Source organism: Oryctolagus cuniculus, chromosome 4 (assembly GCF_964237555.1).
Source record: "Oryctolagus cuniculus chromosome 4, mOryCun1.1, whole genome shotgun sequence".
In the NCBI taxonomy this organism is placed as follows: domain Eukaryota; kingdom Metazoa; phylum Chordata; class Mammalia; order Lagomorpha; family Leporidae; genus Oryctolagus; species Oryctolagus cuniculus.
The window spans coordinates 48,298,570-48,326,065 of NC_091435.1; the positions used below are offsets into that span (position 1 = coordinate 48,298,570).

The window sequence follows — 27,496 nt, forward strand, 5'->3', positions numbered from 1 at the left end:
GTATAAGATCTCTCTCTTTCTACACCCTACTCTGTTGCTTTGCCTTTCAAATAAATAAATAAATCTTTTTGAAAAAGTTTAAATTCATTTTTGTCTGGTACTATTGTAAAAATAAATTAAAATTTTATACAAACTGCATCATAGTGGTAAGATCTTTATGAAATCTGTAAAACATACCATATTCCAGAGTCCATCATTAATAACTTGGCCTCCAGTTGTGATTTGGGCTGCATAATCATTCTTAAATTGAATTTCAATCTTTCCTTGGCGAAGTGCAATCAGGAACCAAGTTGAGTGATCGAGAGATTCTGCATACAGTATAACGCCTTCTGAATCATATGTCCGGAAATCAAATTCAGCTGAAAATCTAAACAATGGACAAACAGAGATACTTAACAGAATCTCTATAGAAATAAGAAAACTAAATAGAAATAAGGAAACTAAATGTATTTTTTTATTCTTGTAGTGACAAACAGTAACATGTTGAAAGAGTTAATTGTTTTGTTCCCTGGAATTAATAAAAGGCAGGGCAGAATTAGACTGCTCAAGTATTATCTGACTCCATGTATGTTTAAAAATCAAGTAATTATATTATCTTACTCGTTCTTATATTATTTTTCCCAGAGAACAGATGCTTTGGTAATTTTTCATTTTTTGGCATGTTTTGAAGGAATCTTTCATATGCTGGAATTAATACACTTGTATAAATATTAGGCATACTGTATCTCTCCTACAGTCTTTTATGTGTTGCATAATCTGACATTAAGGTGATTTTTTTTGCTGTATCCATAAATGATTAGTAAAAGATGTTACAATTTCATGATTGGTTTATTCATCAAAAGGCACATTTCCCCTATGATTTCACCTGTGTCAGGAAGGAATCATTCACAGAGATCTACAAGATAGCATCTGGATGACTGCAAACATAATTAAGCCTTTATGTGTGGTCAGGAAGGTAACATCAAAACTGTATGATGTATCTGTTAGTTTGATTTCAAAAAGCTCTCCAAAAATTCTTACTGTATAAGTCACTACAATACAATATATGGACAGAAAGCTTAGTAAGTATAGTCTAGACATGTCTTCGGGGGTATCTGAGCTATGGCAATGTCTATTTTTATTAAGACTTTAGACGTGTAAGTTGTTAGAGGGGAGAAAATTCTTAGGGATAAGAGCTTTTAAATAGCATATGTTGATACATTGCCCTTGGAATATTAAAATGAGAATCAGCATTAAAATTTCCAAGGGGCCAGCAAGTCAAAATGATTCAAAAAGGACAAATAGGAACAAAAAAGTTGTATGAGAGCTGTATGACAATCTGAGGTCAGTTCAAATAAAGATAAGTTAAAAAATCAGGACTTCAGATAATAGCTAAACGAGGAAAGAAGGAATTCTACCCCCTAACTCACGTTATAGACATAATAGTAATAAAGGCACCATTTACAATGCAGCATGAATCTCAGGTAAACGAGCAAAGAAAAGGTGACGGAATAAAATTTTTATCTTCAGAATTCCAGGGAAATATTCTTAAGATGTATAATGTCGAGTAAAGTATGTTGGGTGGATACCAACGTAATAGATCTACTGAATTCAGTTTAAACAAAAAAGAACTATTTTGCTTGGAATAAGGACTTTTATTTGCTTTCATAACTATGTGAGCACTTGGCTCATGTGAAGTATGTATTATCCTGCCAAAACCCAAATCTTTGTATGCTTAGGATCTTCCAGAAGTTTATCCTGTTATGGAGATAATTTTCTTTTCTTTGTAAAATCATGCTAAAATGGTATTTCAAAGAGTCATGTTCTGCATATTTATTTCTGGAATACATCATCAGCATACTGATTCATTACATTGGGGAGCAATTCATTCTTTTCAGAAATAACAGGAGGAAAAAAAGCGAATTTGTTAACATTTGGATAGTAGAAGTATCTGATTATGGGAAAAGATGCAAAGAGATTTGCAAAGAAAAAAGCACTATCTCTTCTTAATGTTGGTTAAATAGGTGGCAGTTTATGAAGCTTATCAAGCTATACATTTTGTATACATGTATACTTCTGCACTTACATGGTACTCAATAAAAAAGTTTAAACTACTAACTAAATAAAAACACTGGAAAAATTAGTATTTGATCAATTCTGATTCAACAGTAGGTAATAAACTATTGTGAATTGCCAGTGAGAAATGAATACTTCTAAAGTATCTGAAGGTTTATATGCCATAATAAACTTTCTTCTCTCTCATTCTCATTATTCCCATAACAAGAAAGGGTTGTCTCTAACTGGAATCATGTGAAGATTTTATCTGTCTGAGATTAAAGGAGAAAACCAGGTATTGGTGGAAACATGTTAAAAGAACTGTGATTACAGAAGTCAATCTCAGAATAACTTCCAATGTTCCTTAATGATCAAATTTCTATTATTCTAATTGAATTGTTTAATGAATATTAAATCATATATGTGTGAAAGTAAATTCTAAGCATGAATACTTATTTAATTAAAATATTTTAAATTTGTATAATCAGTATCAGGGACTAACATTGTGGCATAGCAGGTTAATCTGCCACCTGTGATGCTAGCATCCCATATGAGTGCCATATAACTCCCAGCTGCTCTACTCCCAAACCAGCTCCCTGCTAGTGTGCCTGGGAAAGCAGCAGAGGATGGTCCAAGTGCTTGGGCCCTTGCCACCCAGGTAGCAGACCCAGATGGAGTTCCAGGCTCCTAGATTTGGCCTGGCTGATCCCCGGCCATTGTGGACATTTGGGGAGTGAACCAGCAGATGGAAAATCTCTCACTTTTGTAACACTGCCTTTGAAATAAACAAATAAATATTTTAAAATAAATAAATAAAACATAATCAGTCTTATATGTGTTTTTTCACACTATTCCAATAAAATTTCTATTTTTCCCAGTTCCAACAATGTAAGGTTTTTAGAAAATTTGATAATTGAAGTACAGTTATGATTGAAAAACTTAACAGCTGCTTCCTCCATAAAGTCAACTCCACTATAGGAATAACAGATAAAACATTCAGACAGGCAACTAAAACCATGTAATACATTTAATATACACTCAAGCAACCTTATGAATCTTTCTTAACAATTTTTAAGATATTCTAAAAGCAATTTTCTAGTATAATCCCATTATGTGGTTTTTATACCATGCATAAAGAACAATGATAATATCACAAATATGCTATATCTACTTTCCCAGCTTATCAGAAAATATGAATTCACTAGAGAAGGAAGAATGTCAGGTTAAAGTAAAAATGATCATCAGTAAAGGTCAGCCCAGAAAGATCCAAAAAGGTTCTAGCATGAAACCTGTATGAGTGAAGGAGTGAGTCAACTTTGGGGTTCCCCAAATAATTTGATGGGTAGTAACACCTTAATTATCAGATTGATCATATAATTTCATACACTTCAAACCACTTCAATCGCTTTTCTTCTGTTGGAAACCTGAATTATCACTGAGATTGGTAACTCACCTGGTGATTTCCGGCAAATGAAATTTTAAATATAAAACAGCTCCCACAAATTGCTCTGCCAAGTAAAGTAACTGGTAATTTTTGTCAAGGTCCAAAGGAAGGCACACTGGAACAGCCTAAAAAAAAAAAACAAACAAAACAACAAACAAGCAAAATGAGTAAGTTGTTGCTTAGTATTTGTCAGTTTGTGCATCCTTTCTCTGGTCCTTAACATAACCTTTGTGTTACACTAAAATAAATTAAGAATATCCTTACAAATAATAAAGCAATGCCTTCCATTCCTCATTTAGTGTATCAGTATAACTTCCAAGAATATGATTGTTTTAAAGCCTTGTTTACTATGTGTGGCTTTAGGTTTTTGTCTTTAATATTTCCTTTGCAAATCTCTGTCCTAAACACAACCTTTCTCTGCAAGGATGAACATGTACATCTTTAGTTAACTATCAGCTATGATCCTTTCCATTAATTAGATCTGAAATTTGTTTTTATTTGTAACCCATGGAAGAACTAATGTACCAAAAGAGAACTTCATTCTCTCACTTGTTAGCCAAAAATGTTTTCAAGCAATATTGTACTATCTAGATAGTAAAGAGTACTAAAAAACTTGGTAGGAATAAATTTTAACTTATCATCTTAGTCTTCAAGGAATTTACAAAAACATGATTTACAGTCATCAAATGTGTATCAGTTATTTTTCTTTTCTGATAGTGAAAACAAACATTAACATGGAAAGCAGGGCAAATGTTGTGGCAAATCAGGGTAAGCAACAACTGTGATGAACACTTGTTATATCAGAGTGCTTGGGATCAAGGTCCCCGTCGATCTTCCAATCCAGCTTCCTACTAATGCACCGGGGAGGCAGAATTGAAGGCTTACGTAGCTGAGTCCCTGCCTCCTCTATGGAAGACCTGTATTGAATGACTCCTGACTTTAGCCTGGCCCAGTCCTGCTGCTCTGGGCATTTTGGAAATAAGCAGTGTACGGACAATCTCTTCCTCTGTTTATCTCTCCCTCTGTCTGTTTTAAATAAAAATGAATAAATGAAAATTTAAAATAATAAAATAAAATGCTTTTTAGCGAAAAACTCTTGAACATATAAGGATATTTTGAGGGAATTGTGTACAAAGCATTGTAATAAATATGGGCCCGGAAATAAGATTCAGTTCCTCATGATAAATATATTTGAGAGCAGAGGATGATGCAACCATGGCAGATGCAACAAATACTGCAACAATCAGGAAGGAAGTTATCAAACATTCACACAGTGCAGCGCTTCATCTCAGTAGCACCTAAGTTATCACATACGCCAACCAGCTTACCTGATCTTCCTTCATGAAGCAGCTAGCATAATGTGGACTGTTAACATTTCTCTGGACAAATACACCTCTGTCTTGGTAACAGATATACATGTATTTGTTTATACATAATAATTATTTAGGAATTATACACATAATTATTTAGGAATTTGTCTCATAGCTGGCCTCATTATCACATAAATTTCACTTGTTATGAAACACAGATGTAAATATTGGAAGAATCATTAATGTATGATACTTACTTAGAGCTTCCCTTCCACCCCCTGAAAGGCCACTGTGGGGAGCAGCCCGGACTGGACTGAGTTACTGGAATTAAGACTTATTCTATGCATCTGCTCTCCCACAATATGGCGCTGGGAGAGAAGTAAACAGCTTCCGCACAGCTGCCTCCAGTTCAACCAATAAACTGTAGGACTTGCTCCTGATTGGAGAGCAGCGTACTCGGTGTGTGGGCAGCCGAGTTGGGATTGGCGGAGGAGGCCTATAAAGGAGGAGAGAGACGGCATGCACCGGGAACATCTAAGGGGAACATCTAGCTGAAGGAACACCTGTGCAGCCCCTGAGAAAGCCGGCCGGCGGTGTGCCGCTCCCCTGCGGAAGTGGGGAAAGCGGCCAGGGGGAACCGCCCTTCCACGGAGGTGGAAGGGACAGTAGCCAACCCAGGAAGAACCAGCAGAAAACCCGGGGAGGGCCGAGCAGACAAAAGAACAGCGCAGGGTCCTGTGTCGTTCCTCCACAAAGAGGGGGAGCGACAGGCCACCACAAAACACACCAAACAAAAGGAAAGGTTTTATTGTTGGGGGTGGAGGGAACCCAACAGGCTGCCTCCACATGCACAAGAGGGCACGTGCTGGAAAAAACAGGTCTTATATAGCCCTGCAGAAATAAGGAAGGGGGACTAAGTTCCAGTGGGTGAGGTGAAGGCAACCCATATGGTTGGGCCATTTGGTCACCTGATTTCTGGTAAGCCAGGCTGGACTTAGGAAAATGAAATTTAATCTTGGAGAAAGCGAAACTTATTTCACAGGATGGCGACTGGGTTGGCCAAAAGCCTAAGATGGCGCCAGTTTCACGTACACCCTCCACCAAAATAAAGAGTTTCAGTTGTTGACCTGTTTGTTTCAAAGAAGGAAAATCCAGCACCTCCTCCACAACATTCAATTCCCAGGACAACTATGGATAAATCTGAGTTACCAAAAGCAAGCTTGTTTGCACAACAATGTCCTCTCTGAATTTTAATATACTTAACCCCACTGAATCCTATTCTGACAAAGTTGTTTTGCTTGATTGTTTGTGAGCACTTACAAGTCCTAACCTGTGCAAGGTGTGATCAAACTTGTCAGAGTGGTGTACAGAAGAGTCTACTGCAAAATATTTTCCTTAGAGTTTCTATGGAGGATCGCGTTCTCACAGAGGAGGATTCATCTCAGCTTCTCTTGCTTACTTTAAGAAGCACACACACTTTCTCTTTTCTAAATGCTATAAATGGGCGCTCTGTCAATTGTGACCATGTAGCCTTGTTTTGTGTTCTGGTTTTTTTTCCCCAGTCACTAATTATCCCCAATGTCTACAACTTACATGACCATAGTTAGTAAACAGATTGCCGCTCAGAGCCTGGATAGAACTATAACAATTGCTGTAGAACATCCGTATTTTCCTGACTTACTCAGTTATGTGGAAATAAATACCGGGATCTCTTACTTCAGGGAAGATGTACATTTAGCACTGAAAAACGTTTACCTCGCAGCTTTTCTTATCTTGAGCAAGTTTGAATCCTTTCTTCCCATCACAATAACAGGAGTAGCCACCGGGATAATTGACACAAAGTTGAGCACACATGTTCTCAGAGCATTCATCGATATCTGGGGTATAGAAGAATATAAACCTTAATAGCTCTTAAGTGCTCAATCCAATAGGCAGAGGAGTATTCTGATTTGGATATTAGGTAATCCGTGATACAAGAAATTCCTATGACATCAAGTCACATTTAAACACTTGGCAAGCAAATTTACATGTGTTACTCGTGTAAGTTTTATTAGCACATTTGAAATAATTTCAATTTATAACTTTTAGTAATTAATACTAACATAACAATCATACAAATTTTTTAATTAGAAGAAAAAAAACTGAAAGTCTCAACTGTATTTCTGATTATGTAAATTCTCTTGTGATTACTTCCAAATTCTTTACTTTGAAGAAAAGAAGAGGAGCAATGGGGATGGGAAAGAGAGGAGATGACATGGCGGAAAAGAAAAGGACGACAAGACCCTTTAACTAAAAGTTAATGCAATAGGGGATTAAGTTTCCACATTATGAATGTTTCTCATGCAATAATTAATGGTGGTAGCTCTCTGCTACAGCCTGGGAAAGCAGTAGAAGATGGCCCAAGTCCTTGGGCCCCTGCACCCATGTGGGAGACCCAGAAGAAGGTCCTGGCTCCTGGCTTCAGATCGGCACAGCTGCGGCCATTGAGGCCAATTGGGGAGTGAACCATCTTAAAAAAAAACTATGATGTTACCTCCCATATTGTGAAAATACCTGCTTTATGTTTTTTTAAAAGCTTATTTTATTTATTTTATTTTATTTGAAAGGCATATTGATGGGGTGGGGGCATCTGCTACCCACTGGTTCCCTCCCTAAATGCCTGTAATGGCCAGGGCTGGGCCACGCTGAAGCTAGGAGCCTGGAACTCCATCTGGATCTCCCACATGGTTGGCAGGAGTCCAGGTACTTGGGTCATCTTCAGCTGCCTTCCCAAGTGAAATAGCAGGAAGCTGAGTCAGAAGCAGAGCATCCAGAACTCAAACCATTGCTCCAGTATGGGAAGCCAGCATGAAGTAGCACTTTAAACAGCTGTACCACAACACCGGCCCCCTGTGAAATTTTCTGTATGGTCCCTGTCCACACTCTGCATTTTGAGAAAAATAATTCTTAAAATTTTGTGGCAATAAGTTTAAGCTAATGTCCCCTTCTGAGGAACATATAATTCTTTTTCCCTTTTTAAAGATTTATTTATTTATTTATTTAAGAGGTAGAGCTAAAGACAGTGAGAGGGAGACACAGAGAAAAAGGTCTTCCATCCATTGATTCACTCATGGCTGGAGCTGCGCAGATCCAAAGCCAGGAAGCAGGTGCTTGTTCTGAGTCTCCCATGCGGGTGCAGGGGCCCAAATATTTGGGCCATCCTCTACTGCTTTCCCAGGCCTTAGCAGAGAGCTGGATTAGAAGAGGGACAGCTGGAACTAGAACCGGCGCCCATATGGGATGCCGGCACTGCAGGCAGAGGATTGACCTACTGTGCCACACAGCCAACCGCGGAACATAAGATTCTTAACATTTTCATCAGATTCACCCTGTGATCTTGGAAAAATCCCAAGTTGATAACTGCTATTATTTGTTCTCATAAAATCCTTGAAAATAGATTCTCAAAGTTAATGGTAACTTAAAAACAATAAAATCATATAATATATGTTTATATATGTATGTGTATGTAGTCATAATATTCTATAAATATCTGTCACTCAATGAATAAAATTACAATATAAGAGATGAAGGTGACTAGTGATAAATCTGTAAATGCCTAGGGTTTGCAGCAGTAATTTCCCCCTGGAATGGTAGCAGAGGAGAAATGGTGTGTAGATAGATACTTTTAGTGAGCTTATAAGGAGATAAGTAAATTCATAGAGAGAAAGATTAGAGAGTTCCAAGAGTTACCTCTATAAAGGTAACTAAAAAAAAGCTTATGATTAATGATTACACAGTTTTTGTTTGGGTTGATGAAAAAGTTTTGGAAAAGACAATGGTGGGACTGGTGCTGTGGTTTAGTGGGGTAGTAGGCTAAGATTCCACCTGCAGCACTGGCATCCCATATGGGCACCAGTTCATGTCCTGGCTGCTCCTCTTCCAATCCAGCTCTCTGCTATGGCCTGGGAAAGCAGGGGAAGATGGCCCAAGTGCTTGGGCCCCTGCACCCATGTGGGAGACCTGGAGGAAGCTCCTGGCTGCTGGTTTCAGATCGGCCCCGCTCCAGTTGTTGGGGCCATTTGGGGAGTGAACCAGAGGATGGAAGACCTTTCTCTTTGTCTCTCCCTCTCTCTGTCTGTAATGCTGTCTCTCAAACAAATAAATAAAATCTTTTTTTTTTTTTAAAAAGTGGTGATGGCTGCATAACAATGTAATCAATGTCACCGAATTGGACACTTAAAGGGCACATTGTATATTACATGTGTTTTGCCATAATGGAAAAATTAGTATTGATTTGGTGAGCTTTAAACCAAATTTAAAGACATGTATAAGATAATTTATATAACAAATATTATATAATTTATAAATATAACATATGCATATGTATGAAATTTAAAAAAAAAAAAACCTCTAATAGCTTTAATCTATGTGAGGCCTAAATGCCAGCACCACTGCACCCCTTTAAGTAACAGTACCTCCAAAGGGATATCCCAAGTCCACGGGCACTGAAATCAGTGATAAGTATTTCTCAAATTTCTAAAGCTCAGTTATCATTTATAATACATGAGACAACAGAACTATGTAGTTTTCCACTTTAGAATAAATTACTTTCTTCTATAAGCACAGAAAATCACTGGAAAGCTTGGAATAAAACCTCCGTCTTTAAACCAGGCTTATTGTTTCATTCACAAGATTTTTAAGTTTAGATTTTTCCTTTGTATGTATGCATTTTTCCTTCAACTGAAATTTCCTTTGTCTTTGAATATTATTTAAATGATGTGATAACAGATTTATCTTGCTTTTATCACACATGGAAGTATCCAATGCATTTATAGCTTAAATAGCCAATTGGAATACAAAACACTAAACCTAAAGACCATATGTCTCACATGCTTTCACTCTGGAAGGAAGCCAATGATTACTTGGTTAACCAAGCTAGCTCATGGATCAGAAAATCTGATTGTTGATGTCAAGCAAAACCAATGCTTTTAAATGTGAACTCATTCTTCAAACCCACCCTCTCCACCAACAGCCAGATACCACCACCGTTCTACCTTCACAAGACTTTGCTGTGGGATTGTATCTGTAGCCTTCAGAGCATTCACATTCAAAGTCTCCTGGGGTGTTCTTGCACACAGCTGTGCCACAAACGCTTGGCTTCACAGAGCATTCGTCCATATCTATAAATAAAACCAATATATTAAAAAATTTCCCATACAAAAGAATCCTTGATTTGTATTTCCTGGATCTAGTTTAATATATGTGAGACAACAGAGTAGTTTTAGAACAATAAAATATTAAATCTATCATCATATTTTAATTCAATAAATATGAATTCTCTGTACAAATGCATTGATATTTACCATGTTCCTTTATAGTTAAAAGCAGTAGGTTTCAGTTATTTTCTTATCTACCAGGTCATAGTATGAAAATAAATCTTAATATTCTTCAAATGTATTCCTAAATACATGTTTCTGAAATATGGTCTTCAAAATATATTCATTCCATATTATCAGAAATGTAAAAGAAAGGAAATGGACTGTCTGTTTTAACTTGTTTTTTGGAAACATCCAAATACCTAATTTGTACATTATTATTGTTGCATAAAGTATTCAATATAGATGCAAATTTAAGATGGAATTGAATAATCTCAAAGTACTTACTAAGATGCAGTTAATTCAATGTAAGTTTTAGCACCAAATTAGTATCCTATAAATTGGAGATGAATTTATTATATCACAGAGTACAGTAGGAATCAAAATACAGATTGCAAGCAATAATCAGATAAGCATTTATGAGGAAAACAAGAGAGTTACAGGAGCAGTCCAAAATGATAACTATCAGTGAACTTTTCTCATCTCTACTCGCTTGACAAAGACAAATTCAGAATGGAAAAATGTGATTTTATTATAAAAAGTTGAGCTTGTTTCCCTTAGACTAACAGCCAAAATGTCTGACATTAGTTAAAATAACTTGCACAAAAATAATATACTCAATCCCTGGGGTAAGGTAATTTTTTTCTCTATCTTGGCAGTATCAATCCCCAATTAACTCACAATAAAATATATATATTTTTAAAAAAGTCATAAAATCAACATTTTTGGAAGAAAATAAAAGCATATAGCTAGCATTCTTTGGTTCAGGGTGTAAAGCAGAATGGTTTAGATTGTGTGAGTTTAGGCTGATTTCATGACTCTACAGTGACATCTAATGTCTGATGAAAACTTCTATTTTTCATTTCTGGAAAATTTCTGGTAACTTAATCCCAAACCTATCCACATTTTGGCAAAGGTCTCACAGGAATTATCATATTCTTCTAACAGTTTTGTATTCTATCACTTAAGTATTATGGACAAAAGGGTATGTAAATGAAGAATATATATTCAAATCATCAGGGACATTCATACTGAGAACTTTCTGTAATCATTTATATACATGTGTGTAATAATTCAGTGGATAAGAGCTAAATACTTATGAATATAAAAATTCATGAATTCTTTAGAAGGACATACTATTCAAGTATTTAAAAATATAAGCATGAAAAGGTAGTAGCTGCTGATGGACTGCATATAGCATTCAGGAATTATGACAGTTTCCTACAGTTGGTGTTCTAATGATACTATTCTAAATACCTGAACTCAAACATACTTTCAAACAGATACATAAGATATATGGTCAGAAATTAGGTACTGGTTTAGAAGAAATTTGTGATAGAAGAAATTGCTAGTTAATTCACTTTACTTTAGTTATTTAAACTGCACTTTAAACAAGAAAACTTTACATTTTATTTACTCTTTTCTTTTAACCTGGTAACAAAACACAGAACAAGGACGAGTACCAGAAAGAAAGGAAAAATTTCCATTAATTGTTTCCAGTTTCTAAAGGCTTTTAAAATGTCAATTCCAGGCTACAAAATTTTATTTTTTTTTAATTTTTAAAATTTTTTTTATTTGACAGGCAGAGTTATAGACAGTGAGAGAGAGAGACAGAGAGAAAGGTCTTCCTTCCGTTGCTTCACCTCTCAAATGGCTGCTACAGCCGACACTGTGCCAATCCAAAGCCAGGAACCAGGTGCTTTTTCCTGGTCTTCCATGCGGGTACAGGGGCCGAAGCACTTGGCCATCCTCCACTGCCCTCCCGGGCCACAGAAGAGAGCTGGACTGGAAGAGGAGCAACCGGGACTAGAGCCAGGCACCCATATGGGATGCTGGCGCCGCAGGTGGAGGATTAACAAAGTGAGCCATGGTGCCAGCCCAAAATTTTATTTTTAATTATCCTCATATCCAACACAAATATTTAAGATTTAATTACCACAGTTAAAGCAATCGAATAGAAAAAAACAGTATACACAGAGAAAAAAAAAGTCAAAATTTGGGATACAGGGAAACAAAAAAAATATGTAGTAAAATGAATTTTTTAAACTGACAAGAATAATTTTAATCTGAAGAAAAAAGAGTTATAACCAATGATATAAAGGGCAAAAAAAACTGGATCATGTTCATTTTTCCCAAAACCACAACAGGAATTGAGAATGTAAAATAAAAGTTTGATTTGGAAATCAGAAAGGTATTTCTGAGAAGGAAGGCTGACATAAAGTGATTAGGTTACTAAAGATTGTGGTAGATTTCTTTGAATAGCCGTTCATCATATTAGAGTAAAGGAAATGCTATTATAATGTCTGAAAACAAAGGATAAACAAAAACCTTGCAAAGACCTGCATTGAAGTCACCTTATAGGAATTCGTTGTGAAAACACACACACATGCATGTGCACCTGCACAAGAAAAGAACAGCAGCAAAATACTCCTGTTATCGGCTAAATAAAAGGAAATCCCATAGTATCACAAGGCTGTAAGTTGGATACAAATGTTTACTATGAGCACTTACAAACAGAGCTTCCTAGAATTTCCCCAGGAAAATTCTTCTGACTGAATTTTGCTCTCAAACACTAAATACACCTTGACTCCACCTTCTTTCCCTTACCTTTACAGTCTTTTTCATTTGCAAGCATAACAAAACCACTTTTACAAGAACAATGGTAACTTCCAGCTGTGTTATCACAAATCTGGCTGCAACCTCCGTTTATATTTGTGGGATCTTTGCATTCATTTATATCTAAAATGGGGAAAATAAATTGTTATTATTTTTTAACTAAAAGAGTTCACAATTTCATTTTCACATTTCATAATACAAATGAAAACTGCACTTTTTAAGAATCCCACTTCTTTCTTCCAGGACTACTCTTTCTTTGATAGGAAGGGGGAGCCAGTCTTCTTTGGGATGCTGTTACACTCAGAGTCACAGCACAGTGAACTCCCGGTGAAGCAAGTGATACAGAACTGCTAGGAAGGGGCCTCCCCTCTATCCTTAGCTGTCTGGCCGAGTCACTCCTGGACGAGTGGCCACCATCATGGGGTGGACCGAGGTCTCATCACTGGGGACCCCAGCATCATTGGTATATGGTCTCTCATGGGTGGCCTCATTCCAGGAGCTGGTCCCACAGGCGTCATCCCAGGAGGAGGAGGGCCCATCACTGGCATCACGGGAGGGCCTCCGATATGGGGTGTTGGCATCCTACTAGGGTGAGGAGGACATAGGAGGCTGGAGGGGCAGGCGGTAGAAGAGTGGGCTCATCAACCCTGCAGGAGAGGAGCAGAGAATAGAATAGAAGGCATGTTTCCTGGGTGAAATGCAGCTGTCATCTTGTCAGTCAGGCACTGGGCCTACCGTTGCATCCATTTCCAACATTCTCTTTGTGTTTCCTACCACTGCAGTGCGTCTCTTGCAGATGGAGAGTCATGGGTGAGGTGTATATCGCAATAGTCACTGTAAAACCTGGGCATGTTGCTCTGCAGGCTGTTGGCCACTCTGTTCCAATAAATTGCTTTCAAAAGTAATATAACCTTCAGTGACCTTTCCCTGAGGCCAGTCAGGGTGGGTTTATACACATACCAATTTCGCACTTTTCTCCTTGCCAGCCTGGTTTGCAAATGCATGTGAATGTAGCTTGGCCATCTTTGCAGTTCAAATATCCCTCTTCACTACATGGCAGAGGATTACACTGGTCTGGAATAGCTGAAGGAAACAGATAGCTATGAATTTTTGTGTCATGCCATGGTGAAATAAAACTATGTGACTTTTAATATAAATTCTCTTCATGAAGCCTATGGTCAATAAAAAAATTACAACTCCTTCCTCCAAATAGTACTTTTCATTAAATTTGAGTGTTAGGCAAAACTTTACAATTATTTTGTGAAAGCAAACTCCTTGTACATTGCAAATATGTAATCATTTTATAACTATAACTTAGATAGCTTTTCTGATTCTTAATCCAATTAGGTAAGCAAAACAAACAATACTACTCTCAGGATAAACAAAAAAATGAGCATGGAACTTCCAAGCTGAGTTAAGATAGAATAACAGGAACCACGTTTATCTCCTTGCCTTAAGTAACTGAAACTCAAAATATATTAAATAATTGTTTTCAAATATGGGAGAACAGGTTACAGAATGTGGTTATTCTTAAGGGAAAAGAAAGAAACAAGGTGAGCTCTAAAATTGCATCCCCTTACTGCCTGGAGACAGTTTCCATGCAACGGTACAGGGAACTCAAACAAAGCTGAATTATCTCCCAGAGCTGAGAAGGCAAATATTGGAGTTAAGGAAGGCCAAACTAGAATTCTTTGGTCAGAACACTGTAAAAGGAGAGAAAAATGAGGGAAAAAGGCTAAAGACCAAGGAAGAGATAAACTCCTGAGATCTGCAGAAAGATCTTCTAGGGTTCTTGGTTAGACAATGGTTTGTAAGGAACAACTTCCAAAGCTCACTAAAGGTTAAGGATAGTGCATTTTAGACAGCAACACTGAGCAGACTTCACATTACAAAGGACATCAGGTAGAATACTCAAAAGTTTATAGCTTTATTATTGGGGCTAAATTAGTTTTAGATCAATGGCTACTCCACACCGCCTTAGGGGCCTTAAATTTAGGCCAGAGAATATTTCTTTCAATTTATTCCAAGTAACTTAGCTGAACAACAGAACAAAAACAAACTCTATTTAGAAGCAAACAAAAAATTCCAGAACCCAAGAACATAAACTGTCTGCTTATTTCCCTTTGCTTAGGTATGACAGTACTTTGCTGCCTGTTGTTTAATTTCCAAAAATGTTGCTTCATATATATTTGACCAGAATTCTACTTATTTAAGCCAAGAGGGTAGTGTAACACCGTTACTCCATCTTAACCTTTTTCTGCTATTACTGAGAGTAGTATTATTTACTTTGTCCAGTATATAATTAAAAATAACATGATAATGTGTAATATTAAAATGTAAGGCCAGAAACAGCACAAAAAACAGAAGGAAATTACATTTTATAATTATAAGTTCTGTATGTATAGCATATTATTACTTGAATGTAGATTATGAAAAGATTAAAATACATATTGCCAACTCTAGAGACAAGAGCAAAAGAAGTTTAAGAAGCATAATTGATAAGCCAATAATGAAGATAAAATGAAATCAACTCCCTTTCCCCCCACAAAAAAAGAGACTTAATTAACTCATATGATTACAGGGGAAAAGGAAAAAAAAAAAACAAAGAGCAGATGGATCAATAAATTTAAACCATACCATATCTGTGTTTGCATCAGAGAGAAATGGCTACAGTCCAACACCACAGTTATGACAGAAACTGTCAAATTATATAAACTAGCAAGACTCAAAAGGAACTTATTTGAAATATAAACAAATATATATGTTAAAAGTTAATGGACAGAAAAATAAGCCATGAAAACACTAATCAAAAGAGAGCTAAAATGACTATATTAACATAAGATAAAGCAGAATTTAGAATAAATCATCAAGTTTTTAAAAAGTGGTAATAAAATGGATATTAGTTAAAATTACAGAAAATAAACTGATAGGAAATTGTTATCAAAACTATTACTCTCTCTTCCTTTGTTCAATTGAGAGAGGAAAAATAAGGTATAAGTAAAATGTTCAAGCTAACAGTTTTACTTATGTGTAATTATAACCATTTTAGGGAAAATGAAGACAAATGAATATCTAGATAATGCCAATGTTAATTCTTCACTAAGCAATCATCCCAATTTATGTGCTGGTTTCACATTCTTCTCTCTCAGCTGGTAAATTGGTCAATTATGGAAAAATAATTCACTAGAATTATCACTAGGCCCTTTGAAAACTTCAGAACAAGAATGCTAACTTGATTCACATGACAATTTCTGCATTTACATTATTGATGCCAGAAAGTAAAAATAAACATGATTATATTAATCAACTGTAACATTTGATTGTACCACATGGTTATGCAACAACAGTCAAAATAAAGCTGCTGGTAACAAAAATTCTGAGGTCAGTGCCTAAATCTTACTAGATGATGGCACTGTTAATTTTAAATGTTCATTAAATGAAAAATTCATTTGAGTAAAAGAGTAGCATTTACAACTCAAAAATATTAATTTACATGCAGTTTGAAAATACTTCCCTGCAGGACATACAACCCTTCATGGGATCACTTGTTGGTTTTTATGCTTTAGTTTATGTTAACATGAGTGTACTTCACTGCAGGGTTTGTTTTGTTTTGTTTTGTTTTTAAATTCAGTGGTAGAAATGCTTACCATTGACACAGCTCCTTAGGTCAGGATAAGGATTAGCTGACCGGCGTGTAGCAGTGAATAATTTGGCTCGGAAAGAGCCAAGGCAACCTGTAAGTAAGAACAAATATAATCTATTGAGAGAATACACCTTTGCTTGATCTAAAGTCATGGTAGAAATTATCCTAAGAGGTGGAAGGGTTGGAACATGGGGGGAGGGAGGGAAGGAGGAAGGGGTGTGGAGTATCATTATGTTCCTAAATATATATATGAAATACATGAAGAGGCTGGCACCGTGGCTCACTGGGTTAATCCTCCGCCTGCAGAGCTGGCATCCCATATAGCCGCTGGTTGTAATCCCGGGTGCTCCTCTTCCAATCCAGCTCTCTGCTATAGCCTGGGAAAGCAGTGGAGGATGACCAAGTCCTTGGGCCCCTGCACCCTCATGGGAGACCAGGAAGAAGCTCCTGGCTTCAGATCAGCACAGCTCTGGCCGTTGCGGCCATTTGGGGAGTTAACCAATGGACAGACCTTTCTCTCTGTGTTTCCCTCTCACTGTCTGTAACTAAACCTCTCAAATAAATAAATAAAATCTTAAAAAAAAAATACATGAAACTTGCATAACAAATAAAATTTAAAAAAAAAAACTGTTGCTCCATGTGTATTTACAAGAATCAGTAGTCAAAAGATGAACCCTAATATTTTTTTATTAAATTAAAATGACAAGCAAGACGGCAAATATACAGAACTATGATTGATAAGGTTTTGGCAGTTTCTTCCCTCGGGAGAAGAACCTTAGATCCAGAAGTGGGCACGGGCACTGTGGTGTAGTGGGTAAAGCCACTGCCTGCAGCACCAGCATATGGGTGCCAGTTCAAGTTCCAGCTGCACCACTTTCAATCCAGCTCCCTGCCAATTGGCTTGGAAAAGCAGCGGAAGATGGCACAAGTGCTTGTGCCCCTGAACCCATGAGGGAGACCTGGATGCAGCTCCTGGCTCCTGGCTTCAGATTGGCCCAGCTCTGGTGGTTGTGGCCATCTGGGGAGTGAACCAGTAGATGGAATATTCTCTCTCTCTCTCTCTCTCTCTCTGTAACTCTGCCTTTCAAATAAATAATCTTTTTAAAAAAGGCAGAAGTGGAATAGACCTTGTATTAGCAGAGACATTTATTGTCCCTTAAATCTATACTTTTAATCATGTAGCAGGTATGTGATAGTAAACCAGAATTTGATTCAGAAAATGTATATAACTCAGCCATTTGAATGAGCTAGTGTTTCTGGTTGCTGTAGGCGATTTACAATTCTAATATTTGTACAATAATATTTGTACAAATACTTGATGTTACAAAGCACGCGTCCTTCATTCCTTTTGTTCTGCAAAACAGCTCTGTGAAATTAGATACAGCAACTTGGCAAATATTCTTAGCAAACAAAGAATTAACAGCTGAAATAACAGTGATAAAACACGAGACTAGAGGTCAGTTAATGCCATAAGCATATTATTAATAGGCACCAAAGACACATTTATCACTTCATTGTTCAGATTGTCACCAACTTACTAAAAAAGGTGATGCTCTGTCTTTTGCTTAGTGACAAAGCTCCCAGATTAATATCTAAAATAATCATTCCATGTTGCTCATAACTTGTGGGTCCAAACTTTGGAAACAATTTGGTTGGGTTATTTGTCTTTGCTGCACTGCAGTCAGTTCAAGTGGCTGGGGCTGGGGATGGCTTTCCACTCACATTGCCAGCACACATCCTTGGCATCTTTCTGACCATATGGCGTATGCTGCTTCAGGGCCTCTCCATAAGGCTGAACTTCTCTTAGTAGGCTGGTCTAAAGTAGCAGGCAGAATGTTTGCTTGGGCTTCAGGAGTAGAAGGCTGAGTACTGATGCCCCCTCCATCTCTAGGGTATCTTGTTGTAATTGGTCTTTGAAAAGCCCATCCCTGACTTTTTTTTTTAAACAGATATCTCTGCCTATCTTCATTTCTACTCATATTTACTCATAGGCACAAATTCCAATGGATTTTGTGTATTTTTTACATTTGTATGTGTTCTTGTGAAATATATATGTATGATTTTGCATCCATGGATTTCTTTCACTTCAGAAAATGATTTTATGTTATATATTATATATATATATTTTACATATAATATATTCTTTAAAATTTTCAATCAGCACTCTATATGACTCATCCATGGTAATACACCTTTCTTCTAACTGCAGAACATTAATTCATAGTACACAATACCTATTTTTAGAATCCCTGCAAGCCCAGATACTCAGATTGCCTCCCACCGCCCACTTCTACAAGTATCACTGCACTGCTGGGCAATTTCTCTGGAACACATACTCAAGGGTAGAACAGCGGGAGTAGTAGATGGCCATGCATTTAATGGCCTTCCAGAGGGGCATTCCCACCAGCATAGCAAAAGGATTTCTACCTCTTTGCTTTCCAATTTTCCTCATAATAATAGGTAACAAAGTGACATTTTGTAACATTTTACTGATTTCTAATGAGATAAGGCATATCTTCACATCATTTTTTAAAATGTTGGGGTTTCACATTCTGATTTTTTTTGTAATTTGCACCATTTTATTGGCAGTTTTTTATTGTCCCTGTGCAGTTTCAAAAATTTAAACATTTACAAATGTCATGTCTCATTCTGTCACTTGTATTTTCATTGTATTTTCCTGTCTATCTTGTAATAAAAGCTCAGAATTTTGTTATGATTAGATTTATCAGTTATTTTTGCTTTGTAATTTGTGTCTGAATTTCTTACGCTATTGATTGCAAAATTATTCTCCCATCATTTTATTTGATTTCATAGTTTTACCTTAATATTTTTAATCCTTTCTCCATTTAGGGTCTGCCTTTTAGTTAGACTGAAGTATTTAGGAGCTCAGATTTATTTTCTGTTTACTTTTCCCAATACTATTTTCTAAACAATGTACAGTGACTTGTGGTGTCATCTTTATCAAATATGAAAATGTGTATACAGGGGTCTTTTTCTGAGCTCTCTTCATTTCCAGAAGTCTACTTGTTCTGATAATGTGAAATGGCTTTCATAGTTTATATTGATGAGGTATTTCTCCTTTTCCCATTGGAGGCACGTGTGAACTTTTATTCCTTAATTTAAATTTTAAACTGAAATTACTTAATTCCTTAAATTAAAAAAAATGTTCTAACCAGGAGTATTGTTCTACATATAGAATCACTCAATTCAAGGTCATGAAATGTCTTTTCGCGATTTCAGCTCATCTTTTTTTTTTTATTTTTTATTTTTATTTTTTTTTTTTTTGGACAGGCAGAGTGGACAGTGTGAGAGAGAGACAGAGAGAAAGGTCTTCCTTTTGCCGTTGGTTCACCCTCCAATGGCCGCCGTGGCCGGCACGCTGTGGCTGGCACACCGCATTGATCCGATGGCAGGAGCCAGGTACTTCTTCTAGTCTCCCATGGGGTGCAGGGCCCAAGCACTTGGGCCATTCTCCACTGCACTCCCGGGCCACAGCAGAGAGCTGGCCTGGAAGAGGGGCAACTGGGACAGAATCCGGCACTTGGACTGGGACTAGAACCCGGTGTGCCAGCGCCGCAAGGCGGAGGATTAGCCTAGTGAGCCACGGCGTCGGCCCTCAGCTCATCTTCTAGGTCTTGAGTTTTAAATTTTTCTCTAGAGACTTTTTATATTCTTAAAACGTTTCAGGACACTTTATAGGATTTGCTGTTGTCATAAATGGTATATAATCATATATTTTTCTATTAGATTATCACTTGTGTGAAGAAAGAAATGTGAATTTATATATGGTAAATGTAGAATTATCTGACTCTCTTATGTGTTCTAATATTTTGTCTATGGTTAGTATTTTTTTCTAGGTAAATCATGTCAATTACAACTAATGATAGCTATATATGTTTTGTCTTCCTTTCTGCCTCCCTTCTTCCTCCTCTCTTTCTTTTACCTTCCTTTTTCTATGGCTTTTTGTAAAATTAGGGATGTTTGATATTTTCCTAGCAGCATACTCATTTTATCTAAGTTTCCAAATGTATTTGGTATAGCTGTTTATGATACTTTATGGTTATCTTAAAAAAAAAAAAAAGACATAGTCATTTGTTTGAAATGCAAAGTGACAGAGACAGAGAGGTATCTTCCACGTACTGGTTCACTGCTTAAATGGCTGCAACAGCTAGGGCTGGGCCAGGCTGAAGTCAGGAGCCAGAAGTCCATCCAGGTTTCCCATGTGGGCGGCAGGAACTCAACTACTAGACCCATGGTCCGCTGCTTCCGAAGCACATTAACAGTGAGCTAGATTGGAAGCAGAGCAGCCAGGACATGAATCTGCGCTCTCATATGGGATGTGGATGTCCCAAGCCATAGCTTAACCTGCTGTGCCACAGCACATGCCCCACAATTACCTTTGTAAATCCTATAGGGGTTTAGAATATATTCCTTTTCCATACTGTGTTTTGTCTGTTGCCTTATACATTTTTTTTTAATTGCTTCTCCTTGATCATCCTTACCAGAAGTCATTCTAACTTAGGAATCTAAGAAAAAGATTTTGTGTTTGTGAAACCTCTCTTTTGTTTTTCCATGTAACTTAAATTTTATCCCTCCTTTTGTTTATTTATTTACTTTTACTTTGGGCTTTTCATTTGTTTGCTTTCTTGATCTGAGAGCTTAGGTCATTTTCCAAATCTTTCATTTTGTCCTCTTATTGCTGCCTCAGCAGTCAGTGCTGCAATTTTCCCCACACACGCCAGGTCAAGCCCGCCTTAGGTCTACACAGGTTTCTCATACTTCTTGCTGTGAATCGACTGAAATGTTTTATGAACCCCTGGAAGTCTTAAATCCAAACACTGTCCAAAAAATATGGGCTACAGCAGTCTAATTTCGTGAGTAATCTTATCTCACTACTAGGAGCTCTCTAAATGAGCTCTATTAATTAGTAAAACTGTTATTAAGTTTTTACCAGGGACAGAATTGTAAATTTGTTTTTTTTCTAATTAGGGCTACTGGCCCTTAAATATTCCTATAAAATACCAAATGACAGAAAAGTTTAACTTAAGTAGGATTTTTTTTCTCTTTTGCACATAGAATTTAAAACATATACCTATAAATAAATGCAGAAGAAAATATACAGTTTAAATCAAACAAATCATAATTATAAGTATACTTGTGTTTCATATGATAGGTCAATTAAATCATAATATTTTACATTTGGGGTCAGCATTGAGGCACAGTAGGTTAAGCCGCAGCCTGTGACATGATCATCCTATATAAGCGCTGATTTTCAAGTCCTGCTCCACTTCCCATCCAGCTTCCTACTACTGTACCTGGGAAGGCAGAAGATGATGGCTCACATACTTGGGTCCCTGCTACCCACATGAGAGACACAAATAGAGTGTCAGGCTCCTGTCTATCGCCTGACCCAGCCCTGGCATTGTAGCCATTTGGGGAGTAAATCAGCAGATGGAAAATCAATCTCTCTCTAACTCTGCCTTTAAAATAAATTAATTAATTTTAAAAAAATACTTAACATTTGAAGTTGAACACAGTATAAAATCTACTTCCACATATATACTTCTTTTATATTTCAAGAGTTCTAAAGTTAGAAAATATAGTTTCAGCATACACTTAAAAAAAGTACAGAAGCGGAAAAGTTAAATAATCTGCTTAACATGAAACAGCTAGCAACTTTTAGGTTTCGATTAGAGGCCACATCTTATGTTTTTGTGGATTTTTTTTTTGTACTTTTGTCTTCTATTATGCTGCCAAATATGATAGGCAAAGAGAAGAGACAGTTCAGCAGAGCCAGAAACGAGGAAGCTGAGAGAGATAAAAGGAAAAAAAGATTATTTTATTTAAGGATCTTTCCCCAAACACAAATTTCGAACTGAAATATTATTTATCTTTAGCCAGTGTACTCACTGATCACAGAAGTACATTTGCTAATGTATCGCTCCTACAAAAACAGTCTCATTACATGAGAAGGCAACAATTAATATTATATTTTTAAATGCAAGCTTATAATTTTAAATTGACAATCTATTCTAAATATATTTTAATTATATTTAAATTTTTATCTAAATTTGAGAAGCTGTAATGGTCTTGATATTCTCACTCTTCGCCTTAGCAATGCAAAAAGTTTTTGTTTTAGAAAGTAATGAGTCACATGCGGCTTAACAGAAGGAGAGGCCTTTTCACAGATATATGCATCTGTCTAAAATATAGCGGTTAAAGGTTTTAGAAATCTTGCTGCATTTTCGTAACTGTAGACACAAATAACATCACCTCACAATTTTGTCCCTTTACAATTTGAAAAGACATTCTTTAAGTTTGATATTAGTAGCTAGAAAAGGGAAATAAAGGAAAGAAAACAAGAATAGAGAAGTCCGGGAAGAAAATCAAGGCTGACATGCCATATTTTACTGAGTGTTTTGAACACATTACCTTATTTTATTTCTTGTGAGGAACTTATTAGATGAATTATTTCTATCCACTTGGCAGATGAGAAAACTATATGATAGAGTGTAAATAATTTTAAGATCTTGCAGTGTTCTGAAGAGACATACCACTGAGTTGAATCTTACAGTGGTGACAGGGTGCACTGCAATATAGTATGTTGTAGCTGAGTCTCCCTGGCCCAAGATGTACCACAAATATGAGATTATAACTATCTTGGAACCTTAAAACCTACAAGTAGGGGCAGCTGTTATGCACAGTGATTAAGATGCTGCTTCTGATGCTGGCATCCCAGATCTGAGTGCAGGTTCAAGTTCCGGCTTTTCTACTTGTGATCCTGTTTTCTGCTAATGCGCCTGAAGATGGCCCACTTACTTGGATCCTTGCCACCCACATAGGAAACTAATGGAGTTCCTGGCTCCTGGCTCCTTGCTCCTGTCCCAGCCCTAGCTGTTACAATTGCAGCCATCTGGGGAGTGAACCAGTGAATGGAAGACATTCTCTCTCTCTCTCTCTCTCTCTCTCATCCTCTCTCTCTCTCTCCCCATAACTCTGTCTTTCCAATGAACAAATAAATCTTTAAAAACAAAGTTAGTTATAAAATTGTATCAACAATTCTAAGCTAAATAGTTGTTAATGTATAGCAGAGCCCATTTCTGCACATTATTTCTCAAATAAGATTTATTTTCCATTTCAAGTTGGCTGTGTTGAGAATGGGGTGGAAAGATGCACAAATAAGAAATACTCTGAATCTAAAGGGAGGAGGGAGATACCATTCACTGTTCTGGACCGACAAAGAATCACTTGAGAGACAGGTGCACAAATCATAATCTACTTTTATTGTTTAGAAATGTTCACAACTCTCCCAAGTAATAATAATATAAAATATTTCTGTATCTGCTTAAAACAAATTGGAGTTTATTACCTTCAGTGATATTTAATTGAAGTCATGTAATCTATTTGGGTATGGAAACACTTCATTCTTTTGAAATCCCAGAATTATATACAAAAGTAAAACATAGATGGGGTAATGTGTAGTGATGAAATGCTATGGAAAGAGAGAACCTGTAATGATTTCTAGAAATATTTAAATGACAATTATTTAAATGTAATATTGAAAGGGTTTAGAGATATTTCCTTTCAGGTAAGATAATCTATGAAAAATCGCATTCTTATAGAAAATCTAGATACTTAAATACGACTATCAGCCCAATGACATTATGAAACAGACAAAAAATGAGTTAAAGAACCATTCCAAATATTTCTACGTGTATTTAAATAAAAGGACAGCAGCATTGCATACCAAATAGTTTCACTCCCATGAACAGTGAAATAATATTGGATGGAATATATAAGTTTCCTTCCACATTTAAGATTATACAGTTGTGATATAGCAGGTTAAGCTGTTGCCTGTGACACTAGCATCCAATATATGAGACCCAGTTAACATCCAGGCTGCTCCACTTCTGATCTAGCTCTTTGCTAATGCGCCTGGGAAAGCAGCAGAAGATGCCCCAAGTACTTGGGCCCCTGTCACCCATGTAGAAGTCCTGGATGGAGTTCCAGGCTCCTGGTTTCAGCCTGGTCCAGGCCCAGCTGTTGTTGCAATTTGGGGAGTTAAGCAGTAGATAAAATTCTCTCTCTCTCTCTATCTCTATTTCTCTTATTCTCCCTCTCTGTCACTGTGAATTTCAAATTAATAAATAAATCTTAAAAAAAAGATTATTTAGTTGTGATCCTTTGAACTCACCTAAGTATTTTGGGTAAAAATAATCCTAGAAGAAAAGAAAAGAAGAAAACATATTTTAGAAAGCTTAAATGTTATTATAAACTTAAAACTTAATTTCATAATGTGTTTTACACCAAAGATGTAAATAAATCACATAATCATATTAACTGTCATTATAACAAGAATATATAAAATAATAAAACTAAACCAACAAAATGCTTAGACTTAAAGCAATATTGGTCAACTAAATCACATTTCAAAAGCGTCTAATTTACAAACAGTTTCTATTTAAGATACAAAATGCTAATTCTTTCATAGTGATTAGATTTATGGAAAACACATTTTATATAATGAATTCCCCAAATCAGATTTAATGTTGAATAATAGTGACATAATTTGAGGTGAATTAAATTGGACATTTATTTTGTAGCATCTCATGTACATGTAATAACTTACTTATAAATTGGGTCTGTATTGAAAGTTTGTCTGTAAATCAGTAATTTCACTTAAGGAATGTGCATTACCAAAGGGAGAAAAATGTTAAAAATTCCCAACCATGAGTTTCCCAGGCTGCTTCATAAAAGCATTCTTAAGCCATGATGTAAATAATGTGTAGCATTAATAGAATGAAAGCAATTCACAAGATACCAGAATTTCTACACAAATATTCAAAAGCATACTCAATGCTCCAATTCAGTAAATACAGAATATCTTCATACTGGACAAAACTAGTCCCTCATTCTTTCTTCCTCTCATATATAAACTGGCCCTCCACTTATCTTATAAGGACGGAATCTCCTACCAAGCAGTTGAGGCAACAATCTAGTCTTCTACACAAGAGCATCCAGGATAAGCAACAACAAATGGTTTCAAAAGGTGATGATATGATAGTGAAATGAATATATTAGGAACAGTGAATGAGGTAGGCAATAGGGTGAAGACTGGGAATGTGGGTGGGGTTTCCAGAGATGTGCCTGGAGTGGTAGGAATAGGGTAGAAAATGATAAATAGTAACAAGTGTTCATGTACTATTCCTTTCATTTCTCCCACTTCTGCCTTTCTCTCTGTCATCTCTTTCTCTTCTGTCAATGAGACCTACGTTACAGTTAGCAGAGACAAAGAAATGCTATTGAGTTTTCTTTTGCCATAACATTCCTCATCTCCATATGATCTACCTCACTCCCATTTTATTACTAAGACTAAGCTATTAAGAACACATCTACACTGTTAGAAGTCCTAGTCAAGTATTTCCTGGGTTGTATAGCAAAATAATATCTTGGATACATAGACATGCCTTGAAATATTCCAGCAAAATAAAAATTAGAATGATGGAGTGAGAATAGGCAAAATGGGAATGCAAGATTGTTGTTGATAATTGTTGAAGGGGGGGTGATATATTGGAGTTTATTATATTGTTCTCTCTATTTTGGTATATATTTAAATTTTCCATAAAGAACAATGTATGCATATGTATCCACACACTCCAATATACAAATGTGTGTGTATGTATATGTAAATATATATATGACATTGTATCTATGAGGGTTCTTCAAAAGGTTCATAGAAAATTCACATTAATTTTAATTCCATTTTCCATGAATATTTTGAAGCCTTCTCTTTATAGTACATTCCTTCTTAGTAAGGGAATTTATATAATTTATACTATATAAGTACTTATTCTTATTAAGAAAGGTAAAATATGTAGAAAACATGCATACTTACATACTGTACATATGTATTATATATAAATTTCCACTCTATTATAACATGTGCATATTTTTCTCTTGTCAATTGTTAATCCACACACAAAAAAGGCAACAAAACAGAGAGAAATATTTTTATTCAATTTTGGACAGTATAAAACTTTATCTTTGAAACTTTTAGAAAAGATGGTAGTAAAAAGAATTAAAGAATACCACCAGAAAATACAAGTTTAGGAAAACATTATCTGCTCATTATCTTTAATCAATTCTCATGGACCTGGGTGCAATGGCAGAGGCACAGAAGCACTTTGTACAGGTTTCCCACCCCTCTTTCCTCCTGGTTTCACCTCAGGAAAAGGATCTGAAGTCTCCCTGAAGGCTATCAGAACTAAATTCTCAAGGTCACCTTCAAACTCATTGTTAGAGGGACTACTTTTTCTACTGCTTTTAGAACATTACAGAACATCCTCCCTTAGGAAAATTAGGAGACTAAAGCTAAGAGCTGGGAATCCCACATTCCCATATGATAGGTGTCCGCAGGTCTTTAGGATTATTTTTTTCTATATAAACTTAGAAAATGTTACACATTGAGGCATATGTTGTAATTTCAGAAATTACTGCTGTATAAAGTGAGCTCAGGAGTCGTTCCAGGGATTTGTAGAATACATGAAAGCATACTCAGTGTGCACAGTAATGTAATGAAGTTCTCATTAGGCAGTCACAGAATACCTGCTATATACCAACCTCTGTATTCGATGGCCCTGTTTTTTTACTCTAATAATATAGATATTTTAATATTTTTATTTATATAAGGTGAAAAAATTTCATGTATTTCATAAATACAAACTTAGGAGCATAATGCTACTTCCCACCCTACCTTCCCCCCTGCCCAGATGGCCCTGTTTTCTAAAGCCTTAAAATTTATTTAAAAGTAAATGTCAATGGAAAGACTTAAGGAAGTATAGTGATAACAACAGAAGCAAAGACACATATTATACTTGAGATGTCCCCCTCTTTACCACTCCAAATTTTCTTTGGGAGAAAATACTCGCAAACCACAAGGTCAATACTATTTGCTGATAATGAAGTGTAAATGAATCTTCATTTGGTTAGAACACAGGGTAGTGTCTTCCTATTAAGCCCACTTTCCTTGAAAGTCACCTGCTTTTAAAATAGAAGTGGTTACTTATGGAACATGATATGCAAAAATTTAACTTTA

The 27,496-nt window shown here is 36.2% G+C and overlaps 1 protein-coding gene and 1 pseudogene across 1 annotated transcript in view; both read right to left on the minus strand.

Moving 5' to 3' along the window:
* The window catches only part of PROS1 (protein S), an 85,195-nt gene that overhangs the window by 25,645 nt on the left and 32,054 nt on the right, over window positions 1-27,496 (minus strand). Inside the window, exons 3-10 of the mRNA XM_002716756.5 lie at window positions 24,596-24,620; window positions 16,406-16,492; window positions 13,719-13,841; window positions 12,750-12,881; window positions 9,822-9,947; window positions 6,544-6,665; window positions 3,488-3,603; window positions 178-367 (exon numbers count right to left, since the gene is read on the minus strand). Coding sequence (XP_002716802.2) covers window positions 178-367; window positions 3,488-3,603; window positions 6,544-6,665; window positions 9,822-9,947; window positions 12,750-12,881; window positions 13,719-13,841; window positions 16,406-16,492; window positions 24,596-24,620 — 921 coding nt within the window. The remainder of the gene's footprint in view (window positions 1-177; window positions 368-3,487; window positions 3,604-6,543; window positions 6,666-9,821; window positions 9,948-12,749; window positions 12,882-13,718; window positions 13,842-16,405; window positions 16,493-24,595; window positions 24,621-27,496) is intronic.
* Window positions 12,990-13,709, minus strand: LOC103350572 (U1 small nuclear ribonucleoprotein C-like; annotated as a pseudogene).